Source organism: Tigriopus californicus, chromosome 8, assembly GCF_007210705.1.
Source record: "Tigriopus californicus strain San Diego chromosome 8, Tcal_SD_v2.1, whole genome shotgun sequence".
NCBI classification, from domain to species: Eukaryota; Metazoa; Arthropoda; class Copepoda; order Harpacticoida; family Harpacticidae; genus Tigriopus; species Tigriopus californicus.
The window spans coordinates 5,342,433-5,358,892 of NC_081447.1; the positions used below are offsets into that span (position 1 = coordinate 5,342,433).

The window sequence follows — 16,460 nt, forward strand, 5'->3', positions numbered from 1 at the left end:
TTTTTTGACGCCAAAGTTGGGAGCCTGACAACTCTGAAGCCGCCGACTGTCATCTCCGTTGTCGAACCCGACCAGTAGTACCCAAGGATGGATGGATAGTTGGTTGTGTGAGGTCATCCCGAGATTTCATGGTGGCCCTCCAAATCACTCCGCCGTCGAAGCGTTTTTTCTTCTCCCCAGGTAGTGAAGAAGAACTACGACAGATCGGTGGCTGGTTGGCTTTGGCTTACGCACTTCCTTCGCCGGTTGGTTGGTTGGTTGGTTGGTTGGTTGGTGGATTGGTCGAGCGAACAAACGAGAGAGAGTGCGCTATCATCGATCTTTTGCACTAGGTTTTTACAATGGAAAGGAATTTAGGACATTTCAGCCTTCTGTTTAGCCCTCCAAGGGTCACAAAACCAGATGAGAAAGAGATCCTTTTCTCGTATTTTTCGTCTTCGCCCTCACGGTCTCTCTCTCTCATTCTCCGGACAGTTGACATAAAAGTCATCTCGTTTGCCTATTTAAACGCTAATTGATCTTATATTGTTCGAGGTAACTAGGATACACACTGACTTGACTGACTCACAACTACCATAGTAGCAGAGATGGAGGTGATGTTTTGAATACCAGTTTAGCCCTTCTTTTGTTGCCTTTGGTCGTTAGATCATCAAGATTTGGTGCCAACTGTTGTCGCCCAACCATCCTCGTCTAAATAAGTGGCATTTCCAATTAGGTCCGCTCGAGCTCTTCTCAAAAGGGATTCAAAAGGGGTGAAATTAGATGCTCCTCTCACTAGAATGCGTTATGTGTTTTCCCATGAAATTGACTCCAATTCCGCCATTGACTCGCCGATCTCTTTTACGAAGGGTGCTATCTTTTTTAACCGGATGAAAGTTTGTTTGGATCCCGAATAATGAGCAGCACGGTACCAAAACGTCTCGCTTTTTATCCATTTCGGCAGAGCTGGCACAGCACCCTATCAACCCACCTCCCAAGTTTGTTCGTGCCTCTATCTCTATTCGAACTCTTCTCCAGCCAATAGTGAAGGCAGTTTAGCTATCTTATCAAGCAGTGTTATCACCGTTACAAATTGACTTCGGTGAGCTAACGAGTCATCGTTCTCTTCCCTAAATTCCCCTTTGAGCTCTGAAGAATAGACATGTGGCACCAGTAGATCGGGCCACTCTCAACTGAGATTCAACCCACCCATGGTCGGAATGGTGCGGTTTTCTCTCAAATCTGTGGTGATGCTAGAAAGCCAAGTCAAGACGCATCATCATCTGACACGAGTTCCTCGAAGTCGTCTCAAGAATCTCGGTTCGTTCATGGAGGTCCGAGATGATCTTTGATGGGTTACCCACATGATTACTTGGCACTCTTACCTGATGAGGCCTTGATGAGAGGGACTCAGCTTCATGGCCAACCATTTGATGACACGGTAATTTCGACCGATTCGAGGCGCTGGAGCCTTTCCTGCCTTCTCTTCGATCCGTTCATGGAATGAGGCTCGGAAGAAACTTTGGACGTTTTCGTTTGAGGCAGATGTTCTTGAAATCGATATTGGCAGTGTCTTTTTTGCCTCCACTGACTTTTTCCCATTCTTGTGTGGTCGTCAAATTTCATGGTTTGATTGGGACGATCTTTTTGATCAATTCAATTTGTGGTGGATCGTCAATGCTATCAGATGAATTTTAACCGACTCTGGTGTCAAAATTTTGACATAACATTTGGCCCGAATCTTTGGAGGGGACTCCCGATGTTTCACCTTGATGAGTCAACCAAAAGGGACGGCTCTTTCGTGGTGGAAAATGGAGACAAAAAAACGGGACCACCACCACCACCACCTATTGATCTGATTCTGAGTGAAACAGCCGAATGATAATAAATCAGTGGAATAAGTTATGTTAATGGTCTTGGTGACTCCTCAAGGTATTTACAGTTTCGACATCATGATCCAGATAGAGCCATTTCGGTGCGTATCATCAATACAACCGTCGTTGATTGAGATCTCGTAAAATCTTTCGTAATTAGGCGAACTGACCAAGAATGTGTTGTGATCCAATCGGAGTTGCTCCTTCCTACACCTAAGCCCGAACCTACCTGAAAGCCAATGAGAACGAGGTCAACATTTCGTTCCGGTCGGATGGAAATTGAATGTGAATCGGTTTTGGGAGGCGATGATGATACACACCTAATCTACGATATCCCAACCCAAAACCATCATTGTTGCGGACCAGGCATGTGGGAGGCTGTGCTCACGTTGGAGTTGATCATCCGCGATGTTTGGAGAGAAAGAGACAGGGTGGGAAGGCCAATGAGACTGGACCAAACCATAAATTATAAACTAATAATCACGGAGAGCGATCAATTCCTCTTTATCTCCTCTGAAAAGAGCACAATGATCATTTGTCATTCTTGGGTTGAGTCTAAACAAATTCTCCTCTAATCCTGTTCTGTAATCCAGAGCAAGAAGTACTCCTTAAATGGCACTTCCTAAGATGAGGCTGGGTCACTTTCAGGGTAAATTAGAACTTTTTTTCCGCCCCAAAATCTGACGAAAAGCTACATAGTGCAGTGCTTGCTTCTGAATGCGCTGCCAATGAAATGTTCACGACAATGAAGCGTAGGATGGTCAGTCTGTCGTCCTTGTGTGGCTCGTAGTTCTCGAATTAGTTGATGATCACCTCCTCCCGCTCACCCTTTGATAAATCTGACTGGACAAATATTTTGATCGCCTGATTTCATGGGAAATTGCCAACAATGTAGCACTAGCAATGGGCTCAACACCACCAGGGAGAGCCTCTACCACCCAGCGAGCATTTTTGGTTTGCTGCCACGGTAAAGGGAGCAAATTAGGAGCCCATTGGTTAACTACGCCAACAGACCCTTCGTAGGCATTAGTTTCTCATAGTGGTTCCTCAAAACAGGGAAGACTTGTTAACTGGAAACCTAAAATGGCAGCTCTTCTTTTTTTTTCATCTTGCCACTCGTAATTGAATCATACAGCATGTATTTGTCAAAGTAGACCCCAAGACGTGAGTATACACACATCATATGCTCAAGTGGTCGGATTCGCGGTCAAACTTTGAGTATTTTAGATTCGAGTCTTCCTTGCACTCTGTGTAAGAAGAATCAACTTTGAATTAGTGCCCCCATCATTGGACGAGTGCCTGGGAGATGGGGATACAAGATGAGGTGACGGTGTTAGTGATGACGGTGGCGGTAACAGTAATAGTGGCGTGTACCTCAATGCCGAACTATTTAAAAGTTATTAGTTGGCTCTCAGGCCGCTTTAATTGCTTTGTGGGTAAATTTGCTTCGGCGTGAACAATTAAGGGAGACTACACACACACACATACACACACTCTTAAACCAACTTACAGATAATGAACCCACAGCTTCAAGGAAAAAGACCACTTTTGGAAGGAACTCAATATTTATTCCGATTCTTTGAATGATAATAATAATAATAATAAAGATAATAACATCAACAACATTCACTATTTTCACGATTGAAATCATAGGTGGGGATAGGGCTGATAAGATTAAAGCTAAATTGTGTTACGTATTATTTCGTTGTTATTCAGTTGTGGAGAGGGAGGGACACCAATCCAAGAACCTTTAGGTTGGCTTCAAGGCGAGGCGGGGGAGCTTTTGGGCGAGCCATGGACCTCGAGGGGGGATCCGCTCATTCGGCGATGCGGAGGCGATTGCGGCGAGCGGGGGGGAGATGGGCTGGCTCCTTGCTTCGAATTTGGAATGACGTACGGAGAAAAGCGCTGGAGGCCACCCAAAGGTGATAGATTTGGGAACATGGGTCTGGGTGAGGCCAGCATATGAGGCGATGACACCGGTCCCATGCCTGATGAAGTGGGGGACACGAGTGGTGACGATCCTGACGAAGGAGACGACGAAGCGGTAGAGGGAGTTCCGGGCATTGCCTGTGTCACTGACGAGGCCAAAAGGCCGAGATGATTCTGAAGACCGGCTGCTTGCATGGCACTCCACTGAGACAACAGGGAAGGGGGCATTGGACCCGCATGAGGTCGCGAAATCGCGGCGTTCATCGTGTAGAGCTGACTTTGATGGGCGGCCAGCAAGGCCTGAAGCTCGCCCGCCGTCACGGGTGGGGGTGCCATATGATGGCGCCCGCCCATCAGCATCATAGCTCGGGCCTTTTCGGCAGCCACGGCTGCGACCATGAGGTTGTTATTCTCAGCGTCTGACGAGAACAATGGGTTTCTGAAGAGTAAGGCAGGATCCATGAAACCAGGTGGACCCATGGGCGACATCCCATAGCATTCACTCTCGTAGTCATTGAGACGCGACGAGTCTCTGAAGCCCTTTGCAAAGGGGTTGGAATCAATCTTGAGTTTGGTGATAAGTTGGTTTTGGTAGGCGGTGACAGCGGTAAACACGGTCTCGGGGAAGATGTAGGTGTGGTATTCCTCCTGCTCCAAGTTCGTGATGGGTCCGTTATTGTTGGGATCTCGACGAGTGACTAGATGAACTCGAGGTTGAAAGCGATGCATGGAATTCAAAACCATCTGAAATCAGAAAGTTGACAATAAAGTCACGGCACCTAATATTCAAACTAATTTTCTCAGGGGATTGGCATGATGATATTGAATGAAAGGGAGTGGTGCGCCTATCTACTTATATAGTATGTGCGAGTCTGTGTTAAAACCAAACGCGCCTCAAGCAATTTTCCTGCATCATCATACTCCACAAAATGAGCAATCTAAGGAGGTGTGTCCATGGTTGTGCAGTGTGATTTGAAAACAAAAATCCAATATCAATTCGTTTTCATGGCTGATCCGACTGAAATGGGAGTTCTCTCGAGCCCAAGCAAAAGGTGGAGTCAGTTCCGCAGTCTCAGATGTGTTCGTAATCCATCACTTAGAGGCTCAAAACCCGTGATTACTACATATCTTTTCATCTTTTGAGAGGGGGGGGGGGTGCGAGCGGAGACTGCTGTACGGCCAAGGCGGGGGGGAGCGAGCGGAGATGAGCTCTTTGGGTTTCGTCAATGATGGAATGCTCAAACTGAACAGATCCAGGGCATCCACCACCTGGAAGCAGCAGGCTGTAATTGCTCCCGCTTAGTAGAAAGTTGGCTACCCATTTCAAACCAACTATCCGCATCTTTTGCCACGATTCCAGACCTTAAGATTGGGGAAATCACTTGTCGAGCTATCGCTGGAGAATGGGTAAATAGGACCACTGCGAAGTGAAATTGGCGCCATTCACTTCAAATGAAGGTTCAAAGCAGCCACAAATCCTACTCAGAGAATGGTTGCTCAAATAAGCAAAGACTCTTCGTCGTTTATCATGAGACGAACAAAGAGGCTTGAAAATCCATTTTCATTTGCTGCATTGCCAGGTTTGGTCATGAGTTGCCGGTTCGGTTTTTTCTTCAAATGATGGATATGCAAAGCGATGATGCCTTGGCACCTGTCATTGATCATTAGAGGCCTGTCTTCAATCTCCAAAGTTGCTTGAGCCCAACTGAGGCGTGAAGATTTGAAACAATGAACTTCCATTTGTCACTTCAGACCCACCATAAGAAAGAAAGATTAAGCACACCAAGACCAGAGGGGCAGCAGCTATCTGAACATCAGAGTGGTCACCCAACTTCACATGGCCAAACTAGGATGTGAGCCATGTGGACAGGTGATTAAAGGTTATGATGCCTACCTAACACTCATTGACGGACGTTGGGTCCTAGAGCCCAGATGATTGACATGGTCCATGATCGGCGCATTCATATGGGCACCCTGAACACAAGAGTCATTCTCAAGAAGCATGACCAAACGTCCCAATGAAGAAAGGGATGCCAGTACTTGAGAAAATATGCTTGCATGACTTGTCATGAAAATGTCAAATACAGGAGAAAAGGAGTGCGTTACATCAAACGCGAGACTATCATTCATCCTTGGTTCCGAGGCGTGAAGGATACATGAACGAACTGGGAACTGGATGGCCCTCTCTTTTTCTCTTGCTTTCCTTTGCCATGAGGCTCAATCGAACAAAACAGAGGCTCCTGCCTTCCTTAACTAACCTCCCCTCTTCCATGACATGCCAAGGAAAATCAATAAGGAAGAACAAAAAACGTCACACATTGATTGACTCGGGGATGTTCATGATGATCCTTATGGCTCATCAAAAAGGAGCAGAGAGAGAGAGAGAAAAAACGATTGTAGAAGAAAGGAGAGGAGAAGGCTAGGAGCAGGGAGAGAACGAGAGCCAGCTACAACTAGAGCCTCATGTGTTCTGCGAACACGCAAACAAACCGCCTTTTTGTGTCAAATTTGTGGAGAAAAGAGAGCTTCTCCACTTCAGCCTCTAATCATAGACATGAGAAATGACATGGAAGCAGGGAATGAAGTGAACAGAGCAGGAGGACCCCCCTCACAGAGACACTGGGGAGAGGAAAATTTGCGTGAAAAATTCTGTTTCAACTCCATTTGAGGAACGAAACCGAGCGCACCGCCGCACGGTCGGAGAGATGGAACAAAAACTCCAAGATCACGCATGGAAGCGCAAGCCCAGGTTCGTCATGCAGCATCAGGTTACACTTTTTTTCTGATTAGCTTCAAATATGGAGGTTTGTGTCGAATATTTGGCCTCGTTCGACGCTTGCTGACATGCGTGTTGGACATGTGATCAGCAGCTATTTACGCCAAGCAACAACGACCCCTAACTCTCGACCGACCACCCCGAAATTCTGCCTTTCGCGGGGTGATGTGCTCTGTCAAGCTATCCATCTAGCCATCCAGCCATCCATCCACCCCAAGGAGGACGAAGAATGAAGGAAAGAAAAAAAAAATCGAACATGTCGTCTTCGTTTCCCCTTTTGTGTGGCAGTCAAGATTATATGAGCTATTTGTCGAAAATTGAATTTACTGTCCAACTCAATGCTCAGTGCGTACTACTCGCTATCTTTCCATCAGGGGTTGACTGCCTGTCTCGAGCGGCGCGTGGTGGTGGCCTTTTTACAACTTGAAAAATGTTGCAATGTGCCCATAAGAGCACAGTAAACACTCTAACTCTCTGGGCGTGTTGCTCGGCGTGACAAGACTGTTAACGGTTTTTACCTCTTCATATTGGGACTTGAAGGTACGAGTACGTACGTTGCTGAGAGAAAAGGGCTCCTTAGAGGCAAGCAAGGGTGAATTTCAGAAAAAGAGCAATTGTGGGGAGCAATAAAAGTCGAGTGTCTTTGGAGCAAAACCTTGGCTCACGACCCACCTTCTCCGTGCATGCACCATAGAGTTTCTGTCACTCGATAGCTAGTACAGTATAGTATAGGGCCACTCTTTGGGCACGTGTGGAGAACGTCATTCCACTGGTACTACTACTTCACGGTTCTAAAGTAACAGTATTGAGTATTAGCAGCAGCCTGCCACGGTAATTTGCCGGACGAGCTCTACGAAGGCTTAAAAGATCATGCCAGAGGTATGCCATGACCACACACACTCACATCTGGAGGAGCAGGACCTCACCCGACTTCACGGGTTTGGCCGACTCGCTGAGTGGATAGATGGATGGATGGATGGATGGATACTCTAAGTAGATGGATAGATGGAGTTAAGAAGAAAGAGCTAGCGGATTTATGAGCGAAAGGAGTTATTCGGGTCACTGATGGGGTCACCAAGATTCATTATATATGGCGACGCTGGCAGGGTACGACCAAACATCCGTCCCATCTTGCCTCTTAATCCCAACTCAACATGTTTACCTAGCTAATCAAGTGCTATGGCCATTAAAAATCGTTCATTACCTGCCCGGTTTTGTCCATTTCGTTGTTGGTGAGCTTGACTTTTTCGAACGAGACCACTTGCTTCCGGAGTTGTTCTCCAGTGAAGGGGGCGTCCGGATGGACGTAGAAACGATGGGGAGGGGGCGGGTCAGCCTTGCCCGCCACCAGCCAGGAGGATCGGTGATATGCGTAACGATAGCGTTTGTTATCACAGGGAACGATATCCATGAGGACCCAGTACTTTTGGTGCGGGTTCAAGTTTAAGAAGCTACATCGAAGAGTGGGAAACATTCGTCTGGAAGAAAAGTAGGAAAAACGTTGAATTTCCTCGTGTCTGTGGGTGAATAGATGGATAATATGCGAGTAGTTATTCCCAAAATCCTCGAGTAAATGTGCGGTTGTCATGACCTGGAAAAAGCTAGGCCCTGCTCCAAATTGGCTCCAACGCAGGGCTCTTGAAAGCGCTCTCTATTTATCCATTGTTATTCTTTGGCTCAAAGGGAAAAATTGCTTTTGACGAATGTGCTCTAATCACGCAATAAAGCTAGATCAATACCCACAAAAGAAAATGGCTCGAGAGAACGCCCTTCTTCAGCTTTGAAAGTGCCGATTGGTAGACGTGTTTCATCCCTGAATAGAGTAGGAGGTGGGAGAAGACTTGATAAGTTTCATTCTTCAAACACGAATCGACAGCTAGCTCGAGGTTTTGCTTCCTTATCCACCACCCAACAGGTCGAGCTTTACTTGCACGTTCTCTCGAGGAGACCATTAGAGAGTGTAACAACTAGAGAAAAGTGCTTCCTTCGAGCCATCAAATCCAAAGAAATCGACATCACCAGTCATACTGTTCTACATCATGAGATCTTGGGCTGGTTTGCTGGCTCTCTGATAGCCATCTTCTCCCATTGATGGGATTGATCTCGAGAAGAGTGCCTCGAACCAACCACTCATTTGCGGTGAGAGTACTTAATGCCTTGGATAGGAAATGGGAAGGGGAATGGATGACTCCGTTGAGCTCGACCAAGATAAGTACAGAGGAAGAGAAGGAGAGAGAGAGAGAGAGAGAGCGAGAGTGCAATCCAGTGTGCTTCAGCCTTAAAAAGGTGCCAAATCGGAGCAGTAAAAGTCATAATGGTAATTAACTCCATGATATAGAATTTAATTACGCCACTAAATGACTCATAAATCTATTGGGTCGAGTGGGATGGGAAGATTAAACTCCGTCTATCCCGTCAAGGCGGCAGGTGGACACAGTGAGTCGGCAGTCTGCATGTAGGGCTTATACGGCGGGCTCTTTTGGGTGGGAAACCGGGCGATCCGAATGATTTGGTCTTGATCATGAAGTGGAGAAGGAGGGACTTTCGACCCTCGGTTAAAACCCCCTCATCCCATCTCCTCGATTCTCAAGATGAAGGAGATGTATCAGCAGCCACAGAGGAGCATCTGTATAGCAGCCCTGGCAATATTATTACCGATCTGTGGTTCGCTTCCCTCCGTCCGCTCCTCTTAGCTTAGACGAGGTTACAATTTATGGCAGCGTGCTCAGTGTGAAGTCACTCCACAAGGAGGTGGATTCCCTCTCTCGGCGAATTGAATTTGAAATTGATTTTTCATTGCTCCTTGGCTCGCAACAACTCGTCAGAGTGCGATTGTATGAACATGTGTTGTAACAAGCAAAAGAGCCCCATTAAAGACAATTTCAACCTACGGCAGCTCAAATCGAGGGAAGACCAAATGATTCCCGTCTAAAGTGTGAAATCAAATTATGAGAAACGGCTCCCAGACCAAGAGGCATCAAATCAAACCGGGAACGATGCTTGTTCCAATGATAAATACTCTCTGTCATGTTTTAGCTTCTAACGGCCAAACAAGACCGGGTGGGTGTATGGGGTGGATAGAGGAGACCAAGCACTGGGCAAGCAAATGTTTTCAGCCAAACTGGATCAAAGCGCATCGCTATTTCAGTCGAAGGTGAACAATATCAAGCCAGACTTTTTCTCGCACATTTCCCGGTGGGCCGGATACATAACTTTTTTTACCACTACCAATGATGGCTTGAAATCTGATTCCTGACAAGGTGATTACAGAAACACAACCGGCAAATATTGCATTCATAATGACTTCTCGTCCTTGCGTGGGTGTGTACTTGAGACTCTGCCTATCATGGGTAAGCTTCAATCTGTTGTAGTCTCACCTTCCGGTTTTCGTGATGATCATTTCGGTTTCGTAGTCATGGAATTTGTCCCACAGCTCCTTGGTCTCCAGGATGCAGGTGATGTACTTCAAGTCCTCACTGTTGCATTTGGACCGCATGCGTCGATCCTCGCGTTTCTTTTTAGGCATCATTTGTGGCGAACGGGGGGATTGATGCGAAGACGTCTTGGAGTTGTTGGAATTATTATTTGAATGGCTCTGTCCGTTGGTTTCGGCATCCATTTCCGAGCACTGCTCCACATCGATATCGCCTCCATCACCATTGGACTCGGAGGCCTTGCGTTTCCGATCGCCCATGATTCCGTGATTTTGATTTGCTACCGCAGCCAATCGTTCGTGAAGGTGGGGATTCTGATTCTTGTGTGCCGCAACCGCAGCTGCTTGTGAAGCAGACACTTTCTGAGCCAGATGTGCTAAAATGGCGATTGAGAAAAAGACTCAATAAAATATCTAGTCGCTCAATAAAAGAAGTAAAGGGGGCATCATTGTAGCTTGATCTTACCGAGAATGGGCACTGATTCCACGAGTCGACGTCTTCGCTCCAATTCATCGTCGGTGTCCTTGTTCATCAAGGCTGCAATCGAGAAATTGCTGGCCTTGAGTGCCGGGGCCTTGGACTTTTCAATGACTCGATCATCCTCGACCGACGATGGACTCTGAGGCCGTGGCGGGCTAACCGAGAGGTTGGGTGAGATCATCGCAGTGGAAGAAGAGTGAACAATATTGGCCGGGTGAACAGTCATTTAAAACTTTAAACTGTAGTCACTACGAAGTCAACACAGGGTAGTAGTTCTCATTGGGAGGGCGTCACAACGGGGTCACTAATGTATCACACAATATGCTGCGAAATCGAGCTTGGCTCTCTATCTGTCTCTCTCTATCTTTCAACAAGTCTCGCGATTTCTTCTCCAAAGGATGGGTTTGTCCTCGTCTTGCAACTCTGCCTTTCAACAGATGACTGATTCTTGAGAAAAACTTGAGCAGGTGAAAAAGGTGATTTTTCGCCCCGAAACAAAACCACATTTCCCTGTTCTCAGAACCTGAGCAGCGGCGGGTAATTCCACGTCGATGGCGATGGCGGCGCAACGGCGATCCTCATTGGCATTTCTCGCTCTCCCTGACTCTTCGTTCGACCTTCGAGCCAGCACAATGGAAGGCACACATTCCTGCGGCTTGTCGCCACTTGCGCACCTCGAACTCCTCCCCCTTTCGAGGCGGGGTTAGACGCGGCGATTCATCGTTCAAGATCCTCTCTCGCTCGACAACGAGAGAGAAAGAGAGAGGAGGACGAGGGAGAGCGGGAGACGGCTCTATGTGTGTACTGGATAGGAGCGCAAGGCATCTGTCAGCACTAACAAGGTGGCGACGACGCTCTTGAACTCGCGTGAACGTGTGAGGTCCACCTGCTGGATGCTGTCCTCCCTACGTATGTGTATGTGTATATGTGTGGAGGACTGCTAGTCAATGATAATCCGTCCATGTATGACCGCTGCTGTCCATTCCGGCCTGACGAAAGAAGCAGCCCTGAGTGGCTTTACCTCTTATTCAAAGTAGAATATTGTCCCTTCTCTCTTCTTTCCCAATCCGTCGTTCTTTTCAGCCTTTCACTCCTCAACTTGTGGGTTAACTTGGGTGGGAAGAGGAGGGCTAGAGACGCACGTTGGGTAGTGCACGCCTCCGTCCGGAAGCCCTGGCAATGGTGTTTTTGTGGGGGGAGAAGATTGTCAATTTTCAAGAAGCGACTTCTGGATTCGAAAAAGAAAGACTGAATATGTTCCATAGGTTACGTGTTCCCAAGCAATGCTGTTTACCCACCATGAATTGGTGTTGATGGAGTCGGACATAGGGACTTTGGCCTTAATGATGTTAGCTACCAAAATAGATCTTCTCGTAGGCAAGATACCCATCTATCAATAGAGTCTATTTTCAAATGTGCACCTTAAACATTTTCTCACCCTCGAATTCCCGGAGTTGAGTTTGCTCTGGGGGCGATTGAAAAATTGAACAAATCTGTCAACCTGATCATTACCATTGCTTCGTTTGAAATCCCAGGGATTCAGAGCTAGGAGCAGCAACAACAGAGGTCAGTGTCAAGGTGGACAATCTCGGCCGATCTGTGAATTCATGGACAAATATCATCATCTCTCTGTCAGTTTCCTAGGTCTCTCGGTAGCTGTACCTTTCAACACTGGGGTCACCCTTGCTTTTGGGTTTGTGGAAATTTTACGATGGTCGGTCAGGGTGACTAGATTTGATACGACTCAACTAGATTTATACCCACTCATGGGGTTTGTTATCTAGGCGAGATTAGACGATGAGTAATTTCTTCACACGGTGATGGTCAACCTGTCAGGTTTATGATGGGAAAATGGCATTGGTACTTCGAGGCTTTAGCGTTGAGTTTATTTTCAAAGCTGGTGAGAAAAGATGAAACGTAAGACAAGAAGTCATTAATTATCTTTGTTTTCCTGTTGATAATCACACAAAGTTCACAGGATGACAACGCTAAATATAAATCCTGTAAGATCTATATCTTTGATCAGGAATGAATGAATTGTGTTTTGAAGCACGGCAAATCAAGGTGTCTTATTCAACATTCAAAAGGACGCTTTTCGAATCTGTTGAGGGTTGGAACTTGGAGGGGCCTCGCACTCATATCGAAATTTTAATAACTAGCTTTGAGTTTCCTTTTGTGCTTGATGATGGTATTTTGACGGCAACCACGTAAGAGGATTGACGGCCACCATTCTTCGTTCACCAAATCCTTGTGTGTATTCACTGGAAAACTTCGTTCAGAACGGCTGAATTTTTTGGTCTCTAATTGTTCGCTTATCCTCTTGGCAATTCATTATGCCATATCAGATGTGTTCCCGCAGAGCTTGAATACTATTGGAAGCCAGTGAGTGCGAAAGAATGTCACTCACAGCCATCAACGTAAAGTCAGTCAGTTCTACAGTAAGCCTGAATTCTCGTGAGTATGCATTGCCAGACATTAGTTGTGTCCGGTAGTTTTGGAATTTTGGTGATGAGTAATGGTATTTACGTGAAACAATTTTTGTATTGAAAAAAAGCCAATTGGCAATATTGAAGAACTAAATGGCAGAAGTTATCAATAATCTGAGGGTTATCGAGCAAGCAATATTGAAAGCCTTTATTAAAAAGTAGCCTCCCAGGCAAAGAACATAAAATATCGAATCCAGAAAATTAATTGTAATAATGATTTTAATAATAACCTTTATTGCGACTTTTGGTCATGTCAGATTGTAAAACGTATAAAACGGCATGTATATATTATCTACAAAAATCGCAACAAGAATAAAAGAATGAAGTGGTCAGTTAAAAAAAAATGCGCGAGATTTTCTGTGTTCACCTAAAACTTCTCATCACATGTCTTCCAGTTTGACCTAATTTTGAGGGAAAAAATATCACTATGTATACCGTTTCATGTCAAAATAACTTTTGAACATCACTGGCCACGGGATTGTGGATGTGTTGAATGGCCGGGGGAACCCTAACTTATGTAGACGAGAATGCTGTCCTCGTGTCTGGATTGGCTTGAAAACGGTTGATTCGAGAGGAAACAGGTTAATTCCACCCCGTTCATCGTGCAGATCCTGATATTGTGTTGCCTCATCCGCTCATGAAAATAGCTCTTTGCTAGATATTAGAGAGACCATGAACTCTCATTACTCGTATTACTTAACATTTGTGCTTGCTCTGCCTTGTCATGTTCGTCCATTATTGTCTGAGAGCTGGATTAATGCATGGACTCATTTCACGACCACGAGAAGAACGTGGTAACAATTTCAACGGCTAATGCTGTTGTTACAGTACGTACATAGAGTAAGTCCAGCAAGTACTCCCCACTCTCACGAATCACACCATGCTGAATGAAATGTGTAATTAGCTTGTCTTGCTTTCATGCATTTTCAGTTTCCCTTCATGACGGATTGAAGAGCTAGAGCAATACTACCTTCGAGCACGAACATAACTGGTTAAACAACCTGTTGGTCAAGTAATGTCATAGCAGTATAGCAGCTACGTTTTCATGACGAGTTAAACGAAAGAGACAGAGGACATCCATCCATTCTACCTCCAAAGAGTGCAAATATGTCATGTCCAAGAGCGGTAATGGATACGAGGTGGCAAATTCAAACTCTGAAAAGTGCCAGACTTGACTGGACTACAATAGAAAATTGGCCCCTTTGAACCTGGTGATGGAGAGGAAGTATTAGTACCGGTGGTGGTGGTGGTGGTGGTGGTGGTGGTGGTGGTTGTAAAACAAACCATCGGAGAAATTCCCTTCCTTGGTTAGCCGGTTTGTAGACATTTTTTGTGAATTATTCAGAGACGTGTCAAGCCGGACAAAAGACAATTTCAGGTGTTGGGAGTCATAAAATGTCACCTGTGCCTCCTGCCCTGGCATGTGTTGTTCCAACACATGCTTGGAATTCCTTTTGCCCACAAGACAATGTTAGACCAATGGGTACATGTCCAAATATCCTGCAGGGTTATTTACTCCTCCTGCGCCCCAGGATCCGCCAAGCGTCCAAACCATCTCCGAGGAAGACATGCAGGACTGCAAGACTGACCGACCGACCGACCGACCGACCGACCGACCGACTGACTGACTGACTGACTGACTGACTGACTGAATGTAAGTACTCCACACTCGTTCATAGATGCCAAAGAAGAAAGACAGAAGGAGCGAGAATGGGCTAGCCAGCGAATAGATACACAAAGAAATTGAAGACACACTGAATTGGGACGACACCCCCTGTCGCACACCCCATTCAGAGTGTTTGCAAAAGATGAACGGCAATCCCGGACTTTGCTTGGTAGAAGTTCATCCATCCGCTTAAGTCTTAAAGCTCCGAAAACCCAAAAGGCACTTGCGAAGGAGCTGCTTTTTTTGAGGACAATTACCTTTGTCAAGTATAAATTATCGTCCAGACATTTTTGGATGCCATGCCATTGTAGAAGAAGGTGCCTTTCGAGAATGTCCTGTGTGTCGGAAGGTGCGACATTAGAGCCTGTGGGCGAATGTTTGTCGGGATCCGCTCTTCACAGATCTGATTAGGTACTTACGAAATCCAATCAAGATTACGAGGAATCAAAGATTTATGAATGAGTCAAGGTCGATGTGGTTCAAACCTTCTCCACCTTTGTTGGTCGCGGAAGATCTCGATATCATGATTATTATCCTTGGGTGCTAGGCGAACGAACCCTCATTTCGCCGCCCTTGCTCCAAAACGAATCCAAAGAACGCGCCTCCAAATTTCGCTTTTGAAGAGATCGAAGCGAGAAACGAGATTAGCATTGCGACACTCGACCAACCCAAATGAGAGACAAACCAGACAAGCCCAGACTCAGAAGTCATTAAGGGCGGGCTTCATTGGAATGTGATGACGAGGAATTCCAACGCATTCCAAAGGTGAAGTAGAGACGTAGGAGTACTTCGAAAGCCTTGGATAAGCTTTTTTTCTGTCTTTGCATTGGTCCCTTGTCACGTGGGATCGTACAGGTGAAACTTGTCAAATTGTCACGAAAGCAGACATGTGCTTAATTTAAACGACGTTCAAAGGATCTATTACTATCCTTAAAAATATCCATTCCCTTGGCAGTTGGTTGCCGCTGCTGCTGCTTTCTCTAGCCACTTACTTGTCAATCTCTTCTGTCTAATCCTAATTAATTATGACAGGTTTTCCAACCCCGTGATGGACAGATACACGTACTCCATTCAGTCAATCAGAAATGCATTGGGAACCTGTCGCTGTGGTCCTGAAGCCGTCCTTGTGGACACGGGCTATTTCGGCAGTGCTCTCGAGAATGATTTCAATAAAAGGAATGCAATCAATCAATCAAACCCATTCGATGTGGTCCTGTACTTAGAGCGGTCAAGAGACACTCGGAGATGAGGAAGATCCCCGCCAAAGAAACACCCAGGTCTCCGTCGTGATGGCTCAGTGTACCGTATAGTAGTATACGTACAGTAGGTGTTCCTGAAGCAGTCCTGATTTGTGTCTAACGGCAGGAATCTTAATCCAATCAATAGATATGGGCGGACTGTGGCTCTGAACTGTCAATCAAGGTCTAGAAATGTTTGGTGTCAACAGCGTATTAACGCGACAGTCGGGTTCTTTTCATTCAATTTCATTCCATTTTACGCTTCCCCTTCATTGCAAAGTTGTAATTTTGAAGTATTACGCCCACAATTATCTGTCTATTGGACGTGCCTTGCATCCACAGAGATGTTCTAGATTTAAAAACAAACAAACAAAATAATCGTAGAAGCCTTTTAGAAGGTTTAGGAAGCGTAGAAGCATATTGAGCCTTTTGAAGATTAATTTCTGATTATGTCCAAGATAGAGTGGTGATAAAGAGGCTTCAATAGTCAAAAGTAAGTCAAGTTGTGAAACGTAACCATTCTAGCCTTTCTGTTTGATGGCTGAAAAGTGTCAAAACTCAGACTAATGTCAAACTAGACTTGTGCAAGGAGTCC

The 16,460-nt window shown here is 45.8% G+C and overlaps 1 protein-coding gene across 1 annotated transcript; it reads right to left on the reverse strand.

Annotated features, from left to right (window-relative positions):
• Positions 1 to 3,399: 3,399 nt before the first annotated feature.
• LOC131885304 (T-box protein H15-like) lies at positions 3,400 to 11,269 on the reverse strand. The gene is made up of 4 exons (XM_059233321.1): positions 10,461 to 11,269; positions 9,939 to 10,371; positions 7,766 to 8,039; positions 3,400 to 4,529 (listed from the first exon to the last, which is right to left on the reverse strand). The coding sequence occupies exons 1-4, from the start codon at positions 10,699 to 10,701 to the stop codon at positions 3,615 to 3,617; spliced, it is 1,863 nt and encodes a 620-aa protein (XP_059089304.1). The 5' UTR covers positions 10,702 to 11,269; the 3' UTR covers positions 3,400 to 3,614.
• Positions 11,270 to 16,460: the final 5,191 nt, after the last annotated feature.